The sequence below is a fragment of the Oncorhynchus clarkii genome, chromosome 25, assembly GCF_045791955.1.
Source record: "Oncorhynchus clarkii lewisi isolate Uvic-CL-2024 chromosome 25, UVic_Ocla_1.0, whole genome shotgun sequence".
Lineage (NCBI taxonomy): Eukaryota > Metazoa > Chordata > Actinopteri > Salmoniformes > Salmonidae > Oncorhynchus > Oncorhynchus clarkii.
In genome coordinates, this window is record NC_092171.1 from 5,302,720 (window position 1) to 5,327,309 (window position 24,590).

At 41.7% G+C, this 24,590-nt stretch overlaps 1 protein-coding gene across 1 annotated transcript; it reads left to right on the forward strand.

Annotated features, from left to right (window-relative positions):
• The first annotated feature begins 17,825 nt into the window (after positions 1-17,825).
• On the forward strand, positions 17,826-24,055 carry LOC139383683 (collagen alpha-1(X) chain-like). The gene is made up of 3 exons (XM_071128224.1): positions 17,826-17,935; positions 18,340-18,475; positions 21,605-24,055. Exons 1-3 carry the CDS (start codon positions 17,930-17,932, stop codon positions 23,449-23,451), a joined length of 1,989 nt encoding a protein of 662 aa, XP_070984325.1. The 5' UTR covers positions 17,826-17,929; the 3' UTR covers positions 23,452-24,055.
• The last annotated feature ends 535 nt before the right edge of the window (positions 24,056-24,590 follow it).

A 24,590-nucleotide genomic window follows, 5' to 3' on the forward strand; every position in this document is an offset into this window, starting at 1 on the left:
GACTGGTACTGTATATAAAGTTTGGACACACCTACTCATTCAAGGGTTTCTCTTTATTTGTATTATTTTCTACATTGTAGAATAATAGTGACGACATCAAAACTATGAAATACCACATATGGAATAATGTTGTAACCAAAAATGTGTTAAACAAATCAAAATATGTTCTGTATATATATGGTTTTGATGGGAATGTTTTACAGTGCCTTGCAAAAGTATTCATCCCCCTTGGCGTTTTTCCTATTTTGTTGCATTACATCCTGTAATTTAAATGGATTTTTATTTGGATTTCATGTAATTGCATACAAGAAATTGTCCAAATTGTTGAAGTGAAATGAAAAAAATAACTTGTTTCAAAGATTTATAAAAATTGAAAATTCCGCAAAAAATTGGTCCGTGCAAATTGGTCCATGCTATGAAGCCTCTAAATAAGATCTGATGCAACCAATTACCTTCAGAAGTCACATAATTAGTTAGATAAAGTCCACCTGTGTGCAATCTAAGTGCCACATGATCTCAATATATATATATACACACCTGTTCTGAAAGGCCCCAGAGTCTGCTACACCACAGGGGCCACCACCAAGCATGCCGGCATTATGCTATCAGGATAACCATGTCTGCTTGACTGCTAAACCGCAGCTAGATTTTAACCTTAATCTCAGACTGAGCCTCATCTGGAGTTTGACATCACTGATTACAAGGCAAACACTGTCTGAGTTACTGTACCCTGAGAAACTTTCAAATGTAGCAACACACATAATTAGACATTTTGATCACACCCATTACCACAGTAGAAAGACTGTAGAGCTATAAAAGGTTTTTAAAACCCAAATGTATACTAGCAGTGTACAAAAGGGAGGGGGGAGTCTCTGACAAATTTATGGGCTTTCCTCTGACACCGCCTATTATATAGGTCCTGGATGGCAGGAAGCTTGGCCCCAGTGATGTACTGGGCTGTTCGCACTACCCTCTGTAGTGCCTTACGCACAGATGCCGAGCAGTTGCCATACCAGGCGGTGATGCAACTGGTCAGGATGCTCTCGATGTTACAGCTGTAGAACCTTTTGAGGATCTGGGGACCCATGCCACATTTTTTCAGTCTCCTGAGGGGAAAAGGTTTCATCGTGCCCTCTTCACGACTGTCTTAGTGTGTTTGGACCATGATAGTTCGTTGGTAATGTGGATACCAAGGAACTTGAAACTCTCGACCCGCTACACTACAGCGCCATCGATGTTAATGGGGGCCTGTTCGGCCCACCTTTTCCTGTAGTCCACGATCAGCTCTTTTGTCTTGCTCACATTGAGTGAGAGGTTGTTGTCCTGGCACCACACTGCCAGTTCTCCGACCACCTCCCTATAGGCCGTCTCATCGTTGCCGGTGATCAGCCTACCACTGTTGTGTCGTCAGCAAACTTAATGATGGTGTTGGAGTCGTGCCTGGCCGTGCAGTCATGAGTGAACAGGGAGTACAGTCGTGGGAGAACAGGGAATACAGGAGCGGACTAAGTACACACCCCTGAGGGACCCCAGTGTTAAGGATCAGCGTGGCCGACATGTTGTTGCCTACTCTTATCACCTGGAGGCGGCCGGTCAGAAAGTCCAGCATCCAGTTGCAGAGGGAGGTGTTTAGTCCCAGTGTTCTTAGCTTAGTGATGTGCTTCGTGGGCACTATGGTTGAACGCTGAGCTGTAGTCAATGAACAGTATTCTCACATTGGTGTTCCTTTTGTCCAGGTGAGAAAGGGCAGTGTGGAGTGCGTTTGAGATTGCGTCATCTGTGGATCTGTTCGGGCGGTATACAAATTGGAGTGGGTCTAGGGTGTCCGGGAGGATGCTGTTGATGTGAGCCATGACCAGCCTTTCAAAGCACTTCATGGCTACCGATATGAGTGCCACGGGGCGGTAATCATTTAGGCAGGTTACATTCACTTCCTTGGGCACAGGGACTATGGTGGTCTGCTTGAAACATGTAAGTATTACAGACTCGGTCAGGGAGAGGTTGAAAATGTCAGTGAAGACACTTGACAGTTGGACCGCGCATGCTTTCAGTACATGTCCTAGTAATCCGTCTGGCCCAGCGGCTTTGTGAATGTTGACAGGTTTAAAGGTTATGTTCACATCGGCTACCAAGAGCGTTATCACACAGTCATCCAGAACAGCTGGTGCTCTCGTGCATGCTTCAGTGTTGCTTGCCACGAAGCGAGCATATAAGGCATTTGGCTCATCTGGTAGGCTCGCGTCGCTGGGCAGCTCACGTCTGCCTTTCCCTTAGTAGTCCGTAATCGTTTTCAAGCCCTGCCACATCCGACGAGTGTCAGAGCCGGTGTCGTAGGTTTCAATCTTTATCCTGTATTGACGCTTTGATGGTTTGATGGTTCGTCTGAGGGCATAGCAGGATTTCTTATAAGCGTCCGGATTAGTCTCCTGCTCCTTGACAGCGTTAGATCTATCTTTTAGCTCGATGCGGATGTTGCCTGTAATCCATGGCTTCTGGTTGGGATTTGTATGTACAGTTACTTGGGGACGACGTCATCGATGCACTTATTGATGAAGCCGATGACTGAGGCGGTGTATTCCTCAATGCCATTGGATGAATCCCGGAACATATTCCAGTCTTTGCTAGCAAAACAGTCCTGTAGTGTAGCATCTGCGTAATCTGACCACTTTCGTATTGAGCGAGTCACTGGTACTCTGGTGCTTGTAAGCAAGAATCAGGTCAGATTATGGTCAGATTTCACAAATGGAGGGCGGGGGAGAGCTTGAATGCATCTCTGTGTGTGGAGTAAAGGTGATCTAGGATTTATTTTTCCCTGGTTGCACATGTGACATGCTGGTAAAAATGAGGTAAAACTGATTTTAGTTTTCCTGCAATAAAGTCCCAGGCCACTAGGAGCACCACTTCTGGATGAGCATTTTCTTCTTTGCTTATGGTTGTTATAGACAACTTATAGAGTTGGTTGAGAGCGGTCTTAGTGCCAGTTTCATTTTGTGGTGGTAAATAGACGGCTACGAATAATACAGATGAGAACTCTCTTGGTAGATAATGTGGTCTACAGCTTATCATAAGGTACTGTACATCAGGCAAGCAATACCTCAAGACTTCTTTAATATAAGATATCGCGCACCAGCTCTTATTGTCAAAAATACGCACACCCCCACCCCATGTGTAGGGTTAAGTGCCTTGCACATTGACAGTTTTTTCACCTAGTCAACTCTGGGATTCAAACTAAGGCTACCTGCCGCTCTACAGTCGTGGCCAAAAGTTTTGAGAATGACACAAATATTAATTTTCACAAAGTCTGCTGCCTCCGTGTCTTTAGATATTTTTGTCAGATGTTACTATGGAATACTGAATTATCATTACAAGCATTTCATATGGGTCAAAGGCTTTTATTGACAATTACATGAAGTTGATGCAAAGAGTCAATATTTGCAGTGTTGACCCTTCTTTTTCAAGACCTCTGCAATCCGCCCTGGCATGCTGTCAATTAACTTCTGGGACACATCCTGACTGATGGCAGCCCATTCTTGCATAATCCATGCTTGGAGTTTGTCAGAATTTGTGCGCTTTTGTTTGTCCACCCGCCTCTTGAGGATTGACAACAAGTTCTCAACGGGATTAAGGTCTGGTGAGTTTCCTGGCCATGGACCCAAAATATTGATGCTTTGTTCCCCGAGCCACTTAGTTATCACTTTTGTCTTATGACAAGGTGCTCCATCAAGCTGGAAAAGGCATTATTCATCACCAAACTGTTCCCGGATGGTTGGGAGAAGTTGCTCTCGGAGGATGTGTTGGGACCATTCTTTATTCATGACTGTGATCTTAGGCAAAATTGTGAGTGAGCCACTCCCTTGACTGAGAAGCAAACCCATACATGAATGGTCTCAGGATGCTTTACTGTTGGCATGACACATTGGTAGCGCTCACCTTGTTTTCTACGGACAAGCTTTTTTCCAGATGCCCCAAACAATCGGAAAGGGGATTCATCAGAGAAAGTGACTTTACCCCAGTCCTCAGCAGTCCAATCGCTGTAACTTTTGCAGAATATCAGTATGTCCCTGATGTTTTTCCTGGAGAGAAGTGGCTTCTTTGCTGCCCTTGACACAAGGCCATCCTCCAAAAGTCTTCGCCTCACTGTGCGTGCAGATACACTCACACCTGTCTGCTGCCATTCCTGAGCAAGCTCTGTACTGGTGGTGCCCCGATACCGCAGCTGAATCAACTTTAGGAGATGGTCCTGGCGCTTGCTGGACTTTCTTGGGCGCCCTGAAGCCTTCTTCACAACAATTGAACCGCTCTCCTTGAAGTTCTGGATGATCTGATAAATGTTTGATTTAGGTGCAATCTTACTGGCAGCAATATCCGTGCCTGTGTAGCCCTTTTTGTGAAAAGCAATGATGACGGCACGTGTTTCCTTGCAGGTAACCATGGTTGACAGATTATGAACAATGATTCCAAGCACCACCCTCCTTTTGAAGCTTCCAATCTGTTATTTGAACTCAATCAGCATGACAGAGTGATCTCCAGCCTTGTCCTTGTCAACACTCACACCTGTAATAATCACTGACATGATGTCAGCTGATCCTTTTGTGGCAGGGCTGAAATGCAGTGGAAATGTTTTTGGGGGATTCAGTTAATTTGCATGGCAAAGAGGGACTTTGCAATTAATTCCAATTCATCTGATCACTCTTCATAACATTCTGGAGTATATGCAAATCGCCATCATACAAACTGAGGCAGTAGACTTTTTGAAAATTCATATTTGTGTCATTCTCAAAACTTTTGGCCACGACTGTACTATGTAAACACATCGCCACAACTGCACTGCCCGCAACCGGAGGGCTCTCCAGAGGGTGGTGCAGTCAGCCCAACGCATCACCGGCTGCCCTCCAAGACATTTACAGCTAAAAGCTAAAAGCTGATTGGCAGTATACAGACCCGAAAAAAAAGGAATAATATTAGATTGAAAAAGATGGAAAGCAAGTCTCTAGTTATTTTGGTTAGAAGCCAGTTCAGAAAAGTAGTATGGCTTGGGCGGAGGGAGCATTGATGGTGTAGGGCAGGGCAAAAGTCCGTCTAGACAGGCTAGGAGCTTTTCTTCAGAGCTCTGTGACTTCTGCAGTTCCTCGTAGGTAGCTAGTCCTCCACTGCTGAAAGTGTAGCACTTGCCTGGGTGATGCCCTTGCAGCTGTAAAAGTGCAGAAAGCCCACCACACATCTGTAGTGGACTGGAACAGTCCCCACAATGACCCTCCTCTGTCATTTCTGCGCACTCATCCTTACAGCAACCAGCAGGTGACACAAAAAGCCAATGTTTTCTGAAGGTGCATTTCAAATCCAAACATTCGCCATCTAGCGGTAGCTAGCTAGCTACAGTAACTAGCCAAGTCAAGCAGTCATCCTATCACAGTCCTTAAAACCTCTTAAGACCACCATATTTGTGTAATCAAAGATAATTTGCTTGTTGAGTCGGTTTCAAATCTCTCTTGTACTTGCACACACTAAACACACAGACTTGCACATAGCTGGTGTAATAATGAGATGCTAATTGTGTTGGTAGTGTCTTAACTTTTATTGTTTAGGATGAGTTGGTCTTGATATCAGTCTTGGGTCTTGGAGTCTTCTTTCTCCACATTTAAACCAGTTTAGGTCTTGTCACAATCTCGGTACATTGGGACTTGATATGGGTTAGGTCTAACATACAGTATGGTTGTTGGTTTGTGTAAGGTCTAACCTCCCTATCAGACTTGCAGTGATCATCAGCAACTTAGATACCAGTGACCACTTATTTGCAATGGAAGGAGACATGAGGAGACACACAGAGTTGATGTATGTTTCACTGATGCGACTGTGTGAGAGCCAATCGATGGAGGGTAGCTCTCACTAGCATGCTTTGACATTGGCTAACAGCCAACTGCCGTCATGCATGCTGTTTGAAGAATACACCCGTAAGGCGGGTGTATACACCCGCTAGGCAGATGATCACTGATCTTCTCGGAAAGTGTGAATCAGGTATAAAAAGTTGCAAAAACACACAGCAGGAGATGTGTTTAGAGAGCAGGAGATGCATTTAGAACAGTAAAAGTGGAGGTAGCCTTGACTTTTCATTGTGAAAAATATTTATGACATTATGATTTTCCAACAACTTCCCCTTGGCCAAAGTCAACATCCTTGTGCAATACACAATACAATAGTTGCTTTTGAGCTGTTCCATTATATCCTCATAGAATCCCATTACTGTGGAAGAAGCATTTACAGTCTACTCAGCAGTCAGGCATTGAGTATGTCATTGTGTGAGTAATAGGGCTATGTTGTTTTTATAGTATATTAAAAGTATTGCTAAGACGGTCTCACCCAAAGATGACCATTTGTCAGATAACTTTAGCATTGTGGTTTCCGTATAGTGGTTGTTCAAAAGAAACAATCAAGACACACTGTACTAAGAACAGTTTTCCAATGCCTCAATTTGTGGCCACGTGAGACACGAAACATGCAGACAACTCTAGAGCTCTACAAAAGCCACCTTCTTTGCAACTGTTCAAAATATCTTGCACAAATGAAGAGCTTGGTCAAACCAAAACCCCTAAACAAACATATCCCGAAGCTGACCACTGTGATCGTGCAAACCCGTTTGAATGAATCAACCATTATAAGTATACTTTTTTCTTGATCAATTTTAAGTTGACCTTCTTTCCATGAATGGCCAGTAGCAGATTCAGTTGCAGACAACTTGTTTGCACATTCTTAGATACATTTTTCTGTCTTTTCAGATATTCAAACACTTGGTTTGTTCTTCAGAGAAATCAATGTGTCAATCAAACATCTATGAATGGTTAAAAATCCTTACAATTGTCACAGCTACACAGTACGAAAGGGTCCGAAGAATAACTCATGAAAGTCTTATACAACAAATTAACACATTTCGGTAAGACTTGCTATACACTGTCATAACAACCCATAAGTAGTTATAACATCCTTATAATACAGTACTATGAAGCATTATAAGACCGATGTCCAGAATGCATCATAACCCTACTTTGGTGAGCTGACCGCCTGATGTTGAACACAAAAGCTGCACCCTTGCAAGAGTTTCACATAACATGGTGAATGATAATGTTCACGACCTTGGACAGTGCATCGATGCACTTCCTGAAAAGTAACCACCCGGTGCGACATCGGGAGGAGACCAATGGTGGCAATGAGTGGGAAACAGCACAGTCAGTGTTTTCTCTGATCAGGTGTCAAACTTGTTTGTATAAATACCTGACGTTGTACTGTAAATAAATAAACATTTCGCCAGGCATAGTTATACTTTTGACTCATCTGTCCATGATCATTCAGTTGCTTCCAGGTGCTTTTTGGCAAGCTTTAGTCAAGTTTTGGATGAGATTATGGAATGGTATCCATTTAGGGATGTTTGTCTTTGAGACCCTGGAATTTCGCTACCAATCAGTCACATGGTAGTGTGATGGTTTGGGAATGCTTTACTGCCTCAGGACCTAGACGACTTGCCTCAACAGAAGGAACCGTGAATTCTGCTCTGAATCAGAGAATTCTACATGAGAATGTCAGGCCATCCGTCTGTGAGCTGAAGCTGAAGCGTAACTGGTTCATGCTGCAACACCGTGATCCAAAACACACAATCAAGTCTACATGAAAATGGTTAAAAAGCAACTAATTTGAAGTATTTGAATGGCCTTGTCAAATTCCAGACCTAATCCCAATTAAGATGTTGTGGCAGGATTTGAAATGAGCAGTTCATGATTGAGAACCCACAATTGTAAGAGTGGGCCAAAATTCCTCCACAGCGTTGTGAGAGACTGATCAACACCTACAGGAAGCATTTTGGTTGCAGTCATTGCAGTTAAAGGTAGCACAACCAGTTATTGAGTGTAAGGGGGCAATTATTTTTTCGCACAACCAGTTATTGAGTGTAAGGGGGCAATTCTTTTTTCACACAGGGGAATTGGGTATTGCATAACTTTGTTAATTACATAAATAAAATAAGGATATGTATTTTTTTGTAAACTCAGGTTCCCTTTATCTAATACAGAGGTTTTGGTTGAAGATCTGATAAAGTTCAGCATAAAACCAAATCTAAAATAGAGAAAATCAGAAAGGGTGCAAATTATTTTTCACGGCACTGTATATAGATGGGGCATGTTGCATAACGCACCTTAGTCTCATAATGCATCATAACGATGTATTGTAAGGATTTCATAACTACTTATGAGACGTTATGACAGCAACTGTTATAATGTGCTATTAGTGAATCCTACATGTGCGTTATATTCGTGTGCCTCGTAGAAAGTGTGAGGTTTTCAACACCACAAGAAGTGTCAACTCCCACACAGCCTCCAATGGTGAGCCACCAAGTCCTACAAACCACATAGGGTCCAGCCTCTTTCTTAGTACTGTACACTGTCATGCACTATATTTGGTGGTTTCATATGACAGTGGATCTGTGTAAAGTATGAAAGATATGTGAATAGTGTGGGCAAGGTTTATTTTATAGCACCCATAATTTGAGACAGACATGGCTGGTCTCAAATACAACAGCACTTCTCTCTCGATGACATTATGGTGCAATGCATAGTCTCAAAAAATCAAATCAAATCAAATCAACGTGAGGTGAACAGGAGCGGTGACAGTGTCTCGACTAAACTTCCTGTCTGTCTCATCACATACATTTTGAGCTACAGGAAATGGAGAAGTATATCCATTTGAATCATTAGTGTTTAGATAGCAAAGTCAAATCAATTATGGTAAACATAAATGGTACCATATGAATGATACTTCATGGTCCTTTTTGTACAATTGAGGCAAAAAAAATATGTAATTATGAGTTTAATGGAACTGACCCATACTTTTTGGGTAAAGTTATCCTTATAGTACAGAGTTTCGGTTTGTTTCATATTAACTCAAGTAAATAGAATTGCACATGGGTTTGACATCATAGTTAATTCTGCATTGTCTAATATGGCACTCCAGTCTGCTATGGCATTGACTTTCACACTGACAGCTGCATGCTGGTGTTCTCTCACACTTTGACAGGTTTGTCAAGTTTTGTGAAATTGCAGAAATTATCCCATGCAGACAGCTAAACCTGCAATTTTCGTAGGCTTTCTGTCTTTGATTATTTATTATCCTTAAATACAGGTCTCCACCACCAACACTTATGTGCTGAAAAACCCATTAAGATGGCTTTATTTAACTTTGATACCCTTAAATTATTTCACAATAAGCATTCATTTCTGCCTCCCTTTCCGTCATTAAGACTGTCTTCTATTTGATTGGGAATTCTTGAAGACAATCCACAGGAGAGTAGAATTCAAAAACATAATGGTAATTGTTTTACAAGATCATGATTTGGAAGTACTATTTAATATGGAAAGTGAATTCTTGATTAAATATATTCTTGTTTACAATACATTATCCTGAACACTGTATAAAGAAAATACAGAAGAAAAGCCTTGCTAGAGCTTCCCCGGTCAACTGTAAGTGCTGTTTTTGTGAAGTGAAAACGCCTAGGAGACACAACGGCACAGCCATGAAGTGGTAAGCCACACAGGCTCACAGAACGGGACCGGCGAGTGCTGAAGCGTGCAGTGCGTAAATATTGTCTGTCCTCGGTTGCAACACTCATTACCGAGTTCCAAACTGCCTCTGGAAGCAACTTCAGCAGAACTGTTCGTTGGGCGCTTAATGAATTGGGTTTCCATGTCCGTGCAGGCACACACAAGCCTAAGATCACCATGCGCAATGCCAAGCGTCAGGGTGGTGTAAACCCATTGGACTCTGGAGCGGTGGAAGAGCATTATCTGGAGTGTTGAATCATGCTTCACCATCTGGCAGTCCGACGGACGAATCTGAGTTTGGCAGATGCCAGGAGAATGCTACCTGCCAGAAATCGGAAATATTAAGCTACAGCCTTCAATGACATTCTAGATTATTCTGTGTTTCCAACTTTGTGGCAACCATTTGGGGAAGGCCCTTTCCTGTTTCAGCATAACATTGCCTCCATGCACAAAGTGAGGTCCATACAGAAATGGTTTGTTGAGATCGGTGTGGAAGAACTTGACTGGCCTGCACAGAGTTCTGACCTCAACCTCATCAAACCCCTTTGGGATGAATTGGAACGCTGACTGTGAGTCAGGGCTCACTAATGCTATTGTGGCGGAATGGAAGTAAGCTCCCACAGCAATGTTCCAACATCTAGTGGAAAGCCTTCCCAGAAGAGTGGAGGCTATTATAGCAGCAAAGGGGGGACCAACTCCATATTAATACCCATGATTTTGGAATTAGATGTTCGACGAGCCGGTGTCCACATACTTATGGTCATGTAGTGTATCTATAAATGTCATTTCAAACTCAATCACCTTTTAAGTTTTTCTTCTGGTAGCAGTAACAAAGGATTTGGTGACCATATAAATAGTAATATAACCATATAAGTAAAATCACTATTTCAATAAGAGTAACACGTTCAACATAACAATCTAATGGTTCAAGAGCTCACATCTTCTAGTTATTAAATAACACATTACATTTAAATGAATTACCAATTAAAACACAATGTTTTGTGATAACTAGGAATTTTCTTTGGGGTGTTTTGGTCCCTGTTTTAGCAAACGCCACTCCTCTGGACCGTTCCCCTTCCGTATCCATTTGGGGATGTTTGCCTTTGGGACCCTGTAATTTCACTACCAATCAGTCACATGGGCCCCCATCAACCCTTCCATTCATAACTCTCAAAGTAGCTCTTAGTGGTACATTGAGTTTATTGAAACGTTAAATCCGTATACTAACCATGATGGGATATCTTTAGCCTTAGCTCACGTGCTGGGTTTGGCCTCCCTTACATCAACTGCCAATGATATTATCCTCTTGGGTCTGGTCAGCAGGAGGAAAAACCAGAAACATCAGTTCTTGATGCGCACAAAAACATACAAAATGGGAAACCTTTTGTCCAGACACTGTTATCATCCCACAAGTTGAAACACTGCTAGGAATCCAATGTTAAAAGTGGTCTTAAACCCTCTTACTGTGTGTTACAACAATAAAGAGACCAGGGATTTCCTTAGGACAGTGTTTGGAGACAAGTCCAGTAAGGTCATGAGAGAATTTGCCAAGTCACGACTTCCCACTCTTATTCCTCCACATCTTCACCTTTTATCAGATCTATTCTCAAAAAAGGAAATATATAATATGTTTGTCAATATTTTTGCAAGCATATGGATAAACTTTATATTAAAACAGTTTGTAAAGCACAGTTCAGTACATTAACTACAAGACCAAAAGTATGTGGACTCCAAAATCAAGGGCAATAATATGGAGTTGGCACTGATGTTGCTGCTACAACAGCATCCACTCTTCTGGGAAGGCTTTCCAATAGATGTTGGAACATTGCTGAGGGGACTTTCTTCCATTCAGCCACAACAGCATTAGTGAGGTCGGGCACTGATGTTGGGCCGATTAGGCCTGGCTCGCAGTCAGCGTTCCAATTCATTCCAAAGGTGTTCGATGGGGGTAAGGTCAGGGCTCTGTGCAGGCTAGTCAAGTTCTTCCACATCAATCTCAACAAACCGTTTCTGTATGGACCTCACTTTGTGCACGGGGGCATTGTCATGCTGAAACAGGAAAGGGCCTTCCACAAACTGTTGCCACAGAGTTGGAAGCACTAAATCATCTAGAATGTCATTGTAAGCTGGAGTGTAATATTTCCCTTCACTTGAACTAAGGGGCCTAGTCAGAAACAAGAAAAACAGCCTCAGACCATTATTTCTCCTACACCAAACTTTACAGTTGGCACTATGCATTGAAGCAGGTAGCGTTCTCCTGGCATACACCAAACCCAGATTAGTCTGTTGGACTGCGAGATGGTGAAGCGTGATTCATCACTCCAGAGAACGTGTTTCCACTGCTCAAGAGTCCAATGGCGGCGAGCTTTACACAACTCCAGCCGACGCTTGGCACTGTGCATGGTGATCTTGAGCTTGTGTATGGCTGCTCGGCCATGGAAACCAATTTCATTGAATCTCCTGACAAACAGTTATTGTGATGAAGTTGCTTCCAGAGGCCGTTTGGAAATAGGTAGTGAGTGTTGCAACCGAGGAAAGATGATTTTTACGCACTCCAGCACTCGGCGGTCCCATTCTGTGAGCTTGTGTGGACTACCACTTTGCGGGTGAGCCTTTGTTGCTCCTAGACGTTTCCACTTCACAATAACATAACTTACAGTTGACCAGGGCTGCTCTAGCAGGGCAGAAATTTGACTAACTGACTAGTTGGAAAGGTGGCATCCTATGACGGTGCCACGTTGAAAGTCACTGAGCTCTTCAGTAAGGGCATTCTACTACCAATGTTTGTCTATGGCGATTGCATGGCTGTGTGCTTGATTTTATACACCTGTCAGAAACGGGTATGGCTGAAATAGCCAAATCAACTAATTTGAAGCAATGTCTACATACTTTTGTATACAGTTGAAGTCGGAAGTTTACATACACCTTCACCAAATACATTTAAACTCAGTTTTCCACAATTCCTGACATTTAATCCTAGTTTTAGGTCAGTTAGGATCACCACTTATTTTAAGAATGTGAAATGTCAGAATAACATTTGACAAAATGATTTATTTCAGCTTTTATTTCTTTCATCACATTCCCAGTGGGTCAGAAGTATACGTACACTCAAGTAGTATTTGATAGCATTGCCTTTAAATTGTTTAACGTGGGTCGAACGTTTCGGGTAGCCTTCCACAATAAGTTGGGTGAATTTTGGCCCATTCCTCCTGACAGAGCTGGAGTAACTGAGTCAGGTTTCTAGGCCTCTTTACTTGTACACACCTTTTCAGTTCTACCAACAAATTTTCTATAGGATTGAGGGCAGGGCTTTGTGATGGCCATTACAATACCTTGACTTTGTTGTCCTTAAGCCATTTTGCCACAACTTTGGAAGTATGCTTGGGGTCATTGTTCATTTGGAAGAACCATTTGTGACTTCCTGACTGATGTCTTGAGATGTTGCTTCAATATATCCACATAATTTTATTGTGAAGTACACCAGGCCCTCCTGCAGCAAAGCACCCACACAACATGATGGTGCCACCCCCGTGCTTCACAGTTGGGATGGTGTTCTTCGGCTTGCAAGCCTCCCCCTTTTCCCTCCAAAAATAATGATGGTCATTATGGCCAAACAGTTCTGTTTCTCCAAAAAGTATGATCTTTATCCCCATGTGCAGTTGCAAACCGTAGTCTTTTTGGAGCAGTGGCTTCTTCCTTGCTGAGCGGCCTTTCAGGTTATGTCGATATAGGACTCATTTTACTGTAGATATAGATACTTTTGTATCTGTTTCCTCCAGCATCTTCACAAGGTCCTTTGCTGTTGTTCTGGGATTGATTTGCACTTTTCACACCAAATTACGTTCATCTCTAGGAGACAGAACGCTTCTCCTTCCTGAGCAGTATGATGGCTGCTTGGTCCCATGGTGTTTATACTTGCGTATTATTGTTTGTACAGATGAACGTGGTACCTTCAGGCGTTTGGAAATTGCTCCCAAGGATGAACCTTGAGACTTGTGGAGGTCTTCAATTATTTTCTGAGGTCTTGGCTTATTTCTTTGATTTTCCCATGATGTCAAACAAAGATTTATTTATTTGACCATTATTTAACTAGGCAAGTCAGTTAAGAACAAATTCTTATTTTCAATGATGGCCTAGGAACAGTGGGTTAACTGCCTTGTTCTTGTGTGGAGTGGTTGAAAAATGAGTTTCCATGACTCCAACCTAAGTGTATGTAAACTTTCGCCTTCAACTGTATGTAATGTATGTGCAGGAGTAAGAATGATTTATTTTGGGGCATTAACATTCTCTTTATGTCCTCTGGTGTGGTAAAACAAAAAAAATTGGGGGAGGGTGACAGAGTTTGATACTTTATGTTTAAAGTATTTTACAATGCACAGCAATAGACAATATAAAAGCTTTGTCACTGATGTTAATTTCTACAGCAGTTACCCACATCCATGATGGTTATCACGATGGAGGCAATGCTACCACATCATGCCACTGTGAGTTGAACAGAGGACGAAGGAAGAATAAGTTATACACTGTCATAGTCTTATAATACTGGATTTCACCACCAAGTATAAGGACATTAAGCCCTTCATAATGCTTTAGTGTAGAAAAGGACAAAATTATATATTGTGTAAACATAGAAAGTAACCAAATTACACTGTTAGCTCTAAGGCACATCATGTACTTAGTTTCCTTCAGATATACAGTTGGAGCATCATACATTTTATTTTTTATGTGTTCTTTGTGGTTAGCACTGTTTAAAATAACAAAAAATAAACTAGAATTATCTGAACTTAGAAAAGTATAAAATCCTGACTCCATCTTCTCTTGCTCTCCCATTTAGCTAAATATGACCAAAGTTGGGATGATCGGTCCTCTTATGTGGGTCATAAACACAGAGTTTGAAATAAAAGTATGGCCAAGGCATATCAGTATAATATACTACATACCACCACAGTATAAGGTACAGCAACTGTTTCACAGCACTCGACAACACATAGTAATGAAAGAAGCCTTGTTCAAAGGGGGAACATGTATGAACAGAATGAAAAACACGCTTGGCATTTATGATGGGTGCCTGAAAGTGAGTCATTGGCTAACTGCATAGAACGATCTAATGTCACAATTCCTTTTGTTCTAATTCCAATGTCTTAGAAACGAGACATCTTTATACTACTTAATCTGGGACATTTCAGTGTTTTGAGCTCATATAAAACATGATCTTTCATTTGATAGTGACAACATGCTTAAACAAGACGTGTCAACCTCGATTAAGTGTTATAACTATCAACTATGCAAGGCAGCACTTTAGAAAATTGCAGTTAATTTGGTCTAATTCTAAAAATAGGAAAAGTTCAAACAAGTTTCATGTTCTAAGAATTGTTTATTATACCCTTTGTGGAAGGGGGTTTCTCGTGTCACGGCTAATATAGAAATCCTCCACAGAATCCTGTTACAGCATACCCCTTCCACTCACCCCTGTCTTCACCCCTATTTGCCTCTGTGACGAAAATAGACATATAAACCAGTCAGTGCATTCAAAATGCAGGAAATCAACCATAAATGGTACTATGTTCAAAACGTTTTTGGACGCAATCTGTATATTAAGTACCCTACACATAATTTATGGCCACTTGTGTGTTATAAAACTCTGATTATTTGGGTGTTTGCCATTCAACTTCCCACAGAAGTTGAATGGCAGAACCTGCCCCCTGGTGTTCAAGTATTGACACTTCATCTCAAGAGCACTGGCCAACCACACACACACTACACTGCATTCACCAGGCAGAGAAAAAACAAGTCCAACACAAATGGCTTTTCCAGTACTTATTTTGAGAGCGTTATTAGCTGTTTCGAGGCTGAAGAACGAACAAAAATACACAAGTTAAGGACTATAAACTGTTAGGCCTAAAATAGTGGATGAAATGAAAGGTTCACTGTGTACTCGACCAAACAGAATCCATGCTGCTATGTTCATTTTAGGGTAAAGGGCTAAGTGTGTTTAGCCTTAGGTAGGTGTACATTTAGGTCCTATTCTGACTGTTGTAATATTAGGTTAAGAGAGGAGCCATACCTCCGCTGCCCTTCCAGTGTTTTTGTTTACTTTTTCATAGGACTATGTGGGAGATGTTCAGACAGTAAGTAAAGGTAACAGGCTTGTCAAATACAGACAGGGTGGGGCATGTATATCCTGCCATCTTTCTGAGGCAAGGATTCCACTGTAGCGGCACCAAAAACCTGGGGTTAATTTGAGATTTGTTTTAGTATCTGGATATGTGCGTAGAGGGTCATTGAAAAATGAAACAGAAACAGAAAACATACTCGCAATGTGTTTAGTCTTTGATAAATAAGAATATTTGTCATTGATAATCTATATCTGAAATGTATATTTTGTCATCTTGGTGACCTGTACCTTGGTACAGCAGATCACAGGATATAATTAAAAGTGTTGCCCTATTCTCCACATACTGAAGTTTCAAATGAAAACATACCCGTCATTCAGGGCAGGTGGGGCTCTGTTTTGAGACCCACATTTTTAGCAAAAATAAATAAATAATAATAATAATAATATATATAATATAAGTCACTTAGAAATGTTTTTGAAAGAAAAGCAAAAAAAATTGTCCAATAAAATAACATCAAATTTATCAGAAATACAGTGTAGACATTGTTAATGTTGTAAATGACTATTGTAGCTGGAAACAGCTGAATTTTTATGGAATATCTACATAGGCGTACAGAGGCCCATTATCAGCAACCATCACTCCTGTGTTCCAATGGCACGTTGTGTTAGCTAATCCAAGTTTATACATTTAAACGGCTAATTGATCATTAGAAAACCGTTTTGCAATTATGTTAGCACAGCTGAAATGTGTTGTTCTGATTAAATAAGCAATAAAACTGGCCTTCTTTAGACTAGCTGAGTATTTGGAGCATCTGCATTTGTGGGATTACAGGCTCAAAATGGCCAGAAACAAAGCACTTTCTTCTGAAACTCATCAGTCTATTCTTGTTCTCAGAAAGGAAGGCTATTCCATTCGGGAAATTGCCAAGATACTGACGATCTCGTACATATACAGTCTCTAACCAGAATAGAAAGAGGAGTGGGAGGCCCCGGTGCACAACTGAGCAAGAGGACAAGTACATAGTTTGAAAAACAGAAGTCTAGTTTGAGAAACAGAAGCCTTACAAGTACTCAACTGGCAGCTTCATTAAATAGTACCTGCAAAACACCAGTATCAACATCAACAGTGAAAAGGTGACTCCGGGATGCTGGCCTTCTAGGCAGAGTTGCAAAGAAACAGCCATATATTTGTCCAGTGTCTGTGTTATTTTGCCCATCTTAATATTCTATTTTTATTGGCCAGTCTGAGATATGGCTTTTTCTTTGCAACTTCCTAGAAGGCCTGCATCCCGAAGTCGCCTCTTCACTGTTGACACGGGTACTATTTAATGAAGCTGCCAGTTGAGGACTTGTGAGGCATCTGTTTCTCAAACTAGACACTCTAATGTACTTGTCATCTTGCTCAGTTGTGCACCAGGGCCTCCCACTGCTCTTTGGGGTTTTAGGCTCGGTTTTTGTATAGCACTTTGTGACAAATTGGATTGATTGATTGATAATTAGTTCACTCCAGTGTAGAGTGAAATGCCTATTAGTTCACTCCAGTGTATTGTGAATTTCACACAGCCAGTGTAAATGATCTACTCTGTAAAGGGTTACAGAAAAATTGCCCTAAATGTAGAATTTTTTAACAATTTTGAAAGTACGAAATTCACTCGGCTGAGAGTGTATGCATATACACACGGCAAAAGTGTTAAAATTAGCACTACAGCGAGTTAGTTTAACACTTTAAACAAAGATTTTGCTGTTTACTCTTATGGTAATATTGACAGAAAACTGACAAAATCTCAAAGAACATTTACCAGATCTGTTCACCACACATAAGGTAGAGGAAAAACCCATATGAACAAGAGCAATAATTAAAATAAATCTTCAAACCAAACGGTAAACTATTTTACATTTTGGTGTCTAAACTTGATTATTTTGCTAGACTAAAATAGGTCCTAATCATGTGTCTAACTATTCAAAGCAAATAGGCATCCTTACAGTATGTGACATGCCTGCATTGGGCAGATCTGTTTGCTAATTACAGCATAGCTCTGAGAAGGGAGGTACTTGTGTGGTTGGGGCTATTTTTTATGATGCAAGGGGCAGATATGGTATAAATACTCACATCATTGTACTGGGAGGAAGCAGATTCTCCAACGTGCTCCTAACCTAAGGATAAACAGCAGCAGTAGGACAGTGGTGCTGAAGATTTCTTACCCATTCTTGGAACTCCAACTCACTCAACTGCATGCTGGTATGTGTGCTCTTCCTCTCTATCCTCTTAATCTCTTGGCGCAGTGAACAATAGGGCCCTTCCGAGGCCTGACTCCTTATCCCACTGGGATGAGCTAGGACTGGGCAGGTGGAAGAGATGTTGGTGCCTTATAAAACCAAGCAGCATAGCCAGAGTTCAAGGAGAACAGGCTGAGATCCAGGAGGCTGAAACTCAGTATTCAAATGAATTTCCTTGCTATCTATATAATTTGTTATGCTTTTTCAGGGGAGGGGGGGGGGGGTGTAATTCAGTTATGTGTGCAGTTCAGAGTTCAGTATATGTGTGCAGAGAGAAGAAAGAGTTTTACAAAAATGTCCTTGCTTGAGTCATTGCAGCAACTTCAAAATTAAAGCTAAGCAGTACTGAATATTTTCCTGTTTCAGAAAATGGAAGTAAGAGTATTGAGCATCCTCCTCCTCCTGGTGGGCTTGACAGCTGTTCATGGTAGTGGTTCATATATAGTGAAGAAGGTAATGAAGGCCTCCCCCCAGTACCAGCCCTACTCTGTGAAGAGCCACGGTAAGAACCAACATCCTAGTCTACATTGCCTAGTATGATACAGGTGATGTCTTTGAAAATCATGTGATAGTTTCAATGGACAATGTAAGAGTTCAATGATAATCAATGATAAATCTAACATCTTCACACTTTACCACAAATATGCATATATATGTGCACATTTTTCCACTTAACATGTGATTTCCATCTGAGGATGTCCACTTTCATTTCTTGCACAGGGACACTCAGACATACAGTTGAATTAATAAATTACATTTTATTTTTGTGTCATATTGGCAGTAGACAACCCATCCCTTACGGGATCAATTGACACATAAACACACAGCGATAGTAACACTTGAATCACATTATCTTGCATACTGTCTAAAGTGAGTATACTGTGTATGCAGTTGTTATTGCTCTCACTCAGGCTAAGGAGCCCTATTTCTTCAACAGTCATTTTGTTATAATTCTCCAACTGAGAGTTTTAATACCTTCACGATATCTTCACTTCAAATTAGTTTAAATCACATTTTTACTGGATTCTCAGTCAATCTCTTTGTGCCTTCATTAGGTCTTAAGAAGTGATTTTAGGATGACCAGTTAGAGCAGTGATTCAGCAGTTGATTGATATTAGGATCCCCAGTTAGATCAGTGATTCAGTTGTATAGAACTTAGTGGGGAATATAGATGTGCTGATATTTTAGTATTTTTTTATATTTAACCTTAAAAAAATTGACACTTCAGTACAGATGATGGCTCATTTCAGTCATTTATAAAATGGCAATAAGTTGAGCTGTCTCTAAATTATTTAATTGTTATCTTATAGATCTTCCATTGTAATGAATAGCTGACTTTGCCCTACCTAACTGATGGTAACAGTACCGATACTAGATTTTTTTAAAGTCATAGATATAGTTAGCTAATGCATTACTAAGGATAAAGACACATATTGTATGATTCTTCTTATGTTTGTTTTAATTAACTATATATATATATATACATATATATATATATATATATATATATATATATATATGACTTTTAAAACCCCAGTATCAGTATTGTTAACATCAGTTAGGTAGGGCAAAGTCAGCTATTCATTACAATAGAAGATCTAGAAGATAACAATTAAATAATTTATAGACAGCTCAACATCATAGGTTTCTTGCTGTAGCAAATGAACATTCACTTGTCTTCAACTGTTTTTTCATATCATATAAAGTAGTGTGTAAAATAGTATGTGCCTCTTGTTAATATTATACGACTTTAACACCGTCAATTACAGTTCAATCACCCAGAAATGTATAGGTGTGCCTTTCAAAAAGTAGAAACATATGTTTTGATGAATCTAAACTAGGCCTCTACATTTGACCAAGGACATGTCGTTTACACACTGGGTCATGTGACCACATAAACAATTAATTTGAAAAAGACTCTTACAATTCATCATTCTGCTTTACAAATGCTTGTTTTCTCGCCATACTACAGTTTCTTAAGACAGAAATTTCTTATTTTTTTATGGTGAAATAAGAACAGATTGAACCCTTGAGAAAATTATTTCGAGCTAATAATTCAACAGGTTTAAATGTCTATGCAGGTTTGACTTGCACTGTTAATGCTATCATACCCAATGCTTTCGAAGTGGCAATTCCTAAAAAAAAAAAAAGATTTTATATTCTAGTTTGCCTTATTAGGCGATTTCCTCCCCCATGCAGGTTTAACATACATGGACAAAAGGGAAATTTCATTGATAAACATTTTGAATAAATGTGCCAAAATCGTTGGAATGACCTTGAGGGAGAGAGTACCCCGACATTTTGCAGTTGATTGGGGGCCATATATAACAAGCATCTCCGAGTAGGAGTGCTGATTCAGGATCAGTTTTGGATCAGATCACAATGAATAAGATTATATGGATCATAAATCAAAACTCCTAATTTGAGACACTTGATACATACAGCCCCAGGACTCAGGTTACCATGTTTCCAGCAAAAGGGGGTGTTAACCAAATGTCAAACCAGAGCGAGGTTAAATTGGGAAACACTACCTACTTCTGTCTAGCTAGCTAACTATCCTGCCTACCCAAAACAAAGATGTAGTACACCATTTTGGTAAATGCGGTGAATTCCATTCTGGGAATCCTAGTATAAACAAATAAGGTTTCCACCAAATGTACATGAAATTTGAATATGGAAGCAGAACAGAGCAAAAAAATATGATCGTTCCTCTGACAATTGCTGAGTGTAACACAATACTTTACTTACTTGAATAAGTTCTAATCCTCTTCATTTTTCATGTCCATAAATTAAAATGTCCATCCTCCATCACTCAAACAAATTGTCCATGCCATGCCAGGCCCACCCAATTAGATTGAGCAAATACAAAACAAGAATACGTTATTATGAAAACAATACTCCATCCACCATCCACCAATGTATTTCTGGCTATGCCCCTGCTGTACAAAGACCAAAAGTGCCTCAATTTGTTGCCTGGGGTGGTCTAGCGGTCTAAATGGCTGCCTTTGATCATATGTACTGTGCAGCTGTGAGCATGTTTTCCGAATCCGACTCAGTGCTCTAGCACCCTCTCTCCTCCTTTCTTTCATCTCTACACCTCTATATCTACACCCTATCCAATAAAACACAACAAATAGGATAAGGTGCCCCACTTGTTTGTAAATTAGTGTTATTATTAGTATTATCTTAGTATTCTTTTTTTTATTACATCCTGGCACCTAAATGTGCTCATAGTACCTTGAGGTGCCCACATAGGGTAATGGAAGTCAAAGAATTGTGCTTTTAAAGTGCACTACATTTCTGCCTCCCAATTCTATACACTTCTGAACAAGTATGTGCACTTATATATACTTAAGGGATTCAAAAGGAAAAATATATAAATATGCTTACACCTTTCCAATGCTTTAAAATATGTATGGAGGAGTGGACAAATGCACACTTCAGGAGTGGCACACCAATCTCAGCTCTTAGTCTTAAATTAAAATAATAATAAATGGAGAATGATCGACAATAGTAGCTGACTTAATTATAATTCTATAATTAGGTAGAGACAATTGCCAATAACACATTTACTACAAGAGGATCACTTGGCAACAGTTGTATTAATAAGGTGACTTGTATTTCTCCACAGTGGTGTCAGTGGCAGGAGAGCCCGGTACCCCAGGTGAGCCCGGCCCAGAGGGCCCCCCTGGCCCACCTGGCCCCGCAGGGGAAAGAGCTGTGGGACAGCCCGGACCAGAGGGCCCTGCCGGACCACCCGGACCTGCTGGCTACTCCGCACCTGGCAAACCTGGCTCCCCGGGTGGTCCTGGTAAGCCTGGTGTTCCTGGTGCAGCTGGCGAGAAAGGAAAGGTGGGGGCAGCTGGACTTCAGGGTCCCAGGGGCATGCCTGGACCTGCTGGAAGCCCCGGACCTGCTGGAATCTCTTCCACCGGCATACCTGGACCTCACGGTCTGCCCGGAGCAATGGGACCAAGGGGGGAAACAGGTCTTAAGGGACATCCAGGTGTGCCTGGTTTGTCAGGAGCTAAAGGGGACAGAGGGGTGGGTATCCCAGGGGCACAAGGTGAGACAGGGGCTGTGGGACCTATGGGACCAGCTGGGCAGCCTGGAGCAGTCGGTGTTGGAAAGACAGGCAAGCCAGGATTCCCAGGTGAGGCAGGAAAATCAGGTAGCCCAGGTAGGGATGGGGGCGCTGGTCCCATTGGATTGCCAGGTGCTAAGGGCCACACTGGGGCTCCTGGTGTAGGTCAGCCAGGAAAACCAGGTGATAATGGGGCTCCAGGTATGCCTGGTTCATCTGGTCCTAAAGGTCATCAGGGAGCAACTGGAGCAACTGGTGCTCCTGGTATCCCTGGATATGGAAAGCCAGGAGCAAATGGACAGAAAGGTGAAAGGGGAGTTGTAGGAAGCTCAGGTACAACAGGTCAGAAGGGTGAGCCAGGAGCACATGGATTCACTGGAGCTACTGGTGCTACTGGGCCCATGGGTCCTACTGGTCCTCAGGGTGCAAGAGGCTTCCAGGGAGATACTGGGGCAATGGGTGCCAAAGGTGACACAGGTACAATGGGACCCCAGGGACCAAAGGGATATAAGGGAGATCAGGGAGCACAAGGTTTCCAGGGCAAGCAAGGTTATACTGGGGCAACAGGGCCAACTGGTGCCACTGGAGCCACTGGAGCTCCAGGTAACAAAGGTGACACTGGCCACACAGGTTCAACTGGTGCTTCAGGTGTCCCAGGACCTGCCGGGCCCAAAGGTTTCCCAGGGCGCAATGGTGAGGCAGGTGAGGCTGGAGCTGCCGGTGCCCCAGGTACCAGAGGGCCGGTTGGGCCTGCTGGTCCCGCAGGTACACCTGGCCTTAAAGGACACCCAGGTTTCCCTGGCACACCTGGCCCAGCTGGACTTGCCGTTAAGGCCACCCCCGGCCCTCAGGGTCCCCCTGGGCTCCCTGGTAGTGATGGTCAGGATGGTGGCCAAGGCCCTGCTGGACCTCCCGGCCCACCTGGTCCTCCTGGCGAGATCATTTTCGAGAAGAGCATAGGCATGAGTGAGGTAATGGTGCCTACTCTTGTCAAGGTCCCAATGTCTGCTTTCTCTGTTTCCCTGGCTAGTCCTTATCCTCCATCTGGGGAACCCATTAAGTTTGACAATGAGGTGTACAATGCAGAGAATCACTATGACACTACCACTGGGAAGTTCACTTGCCAGGTCCCTGGAGTATACTACTTCTCATACACCATTCATGTGAATGGGGCTCATGCTCTGGTGGCTCTGTACAAGAACGTCAAGCCGGTCATGTTCAGCTATGATGAGTACAACAAGGGCTTCCTGGACCAGATGTCCGGTAGCACTGTCCTTATGCTTGATGTGAATGACACAGTCTACCTTCAGATTCCTGATGATGAGGCCAATGGCGTCTTTGCCGCTGAGAACGTCCATTGCTCTTTCTCTGGGTTCCTTATCGCTTCAACGTGATATCGGTGTCACCCAATAACCACACAACAAAATCCGCAAGCTATTTATCAAACAAGTTATCTCCCTGTCTTTACCAACCAGGCAGTTCTCTCTTTTTGAGGAATAGAAGCATCTCAAATTGAAAATACAAGAAGTGGGTGCTAAGAGGAAGGAAATCTAACACATTATCAGGGATGGGGAGGCAATCAACAAAGTTACCAATGATTCAGAGTTTTATTTTGTGAGTGGAGGCAACATGTGAAATTGAGGTGTTATGTTGTGTCCTGAAATGTTCTTATTTAACTTTTTTTTCTTTTTTTTACTGATTACAGCAAGTGATTCTTGTTTTTGTGTATGTCTGTGTTTTTGTACAACCTTTTTTTTTGGTGACCAATCAGATACATTCATTACTTTCTGTGCACCATGTTGTACCTGACTTCCTTGTATGTGACTTGAATATTGTGAAATGGCAATGGTCAAATTGACCATAAGAAATAAAACAAAATATAACACATCACAAAATACTGACATACAAATGTAAATTGTTTACCAACAACATTGTTATATCTCCAAAGATTAATGTCATGTAAAGCAAAATGACCAAAATAAATGTCTTTAAAAAAAATGGTGTGATTGGGACTTTCAAACAATGCAAAGGCCATTAAAATGCACACATAATACTGATGAAGTTCTTGTCACATAGATGTCACAACATTTAAAGAAAGCCAGGCAGTTAGCTAGTTTACATAAAGGGATAGTGCAAGATTATTTTACATAGCATCAGATGGATACCCTTTTTGCGTCTCTGCGTGCATTTTGAAGGAAGTTGCTAACTAGTGTTAGCGCGATTGCTAACTAGCGTCAGTGCAGTGACTGGAAGTCTATGGGATCTGCTAACATGCTATAACTTATGTGGCAGTGTCATCTCTCTCTCTTTTTCAGAAAGCTCCATTTTCAGAGCACAACTTTAGCTTGGCTTGTGGGGGCGTAGCAAATTGATGAGGAAGTGTGTGTGTGTGGGGGGGGGGGGGGGGGGGGGGTTGCACATGCAAATTAGATGCATAGGAGAACCAATCAAAAATTCGGAAAAAGTCACTCAAATCTTTTGCTAACTTCTCTTTTTACAAGTCTGATATAGCAGACCAGTGAGTCACAGCTCG

What these genes read in the sequence shown, in the direction of transcription:
- LOC139383683 (XM_071128224.1), top strand. An exon ending in CTACTCTGTGAAGAGCCACG is followed by an intron (nt 18,476 to 21,604) that starts GTAAGAACCAAC and finishes ATTTCTCCACAG; the next exon opens with TGGTGTCAGTGGCAGGAGAG.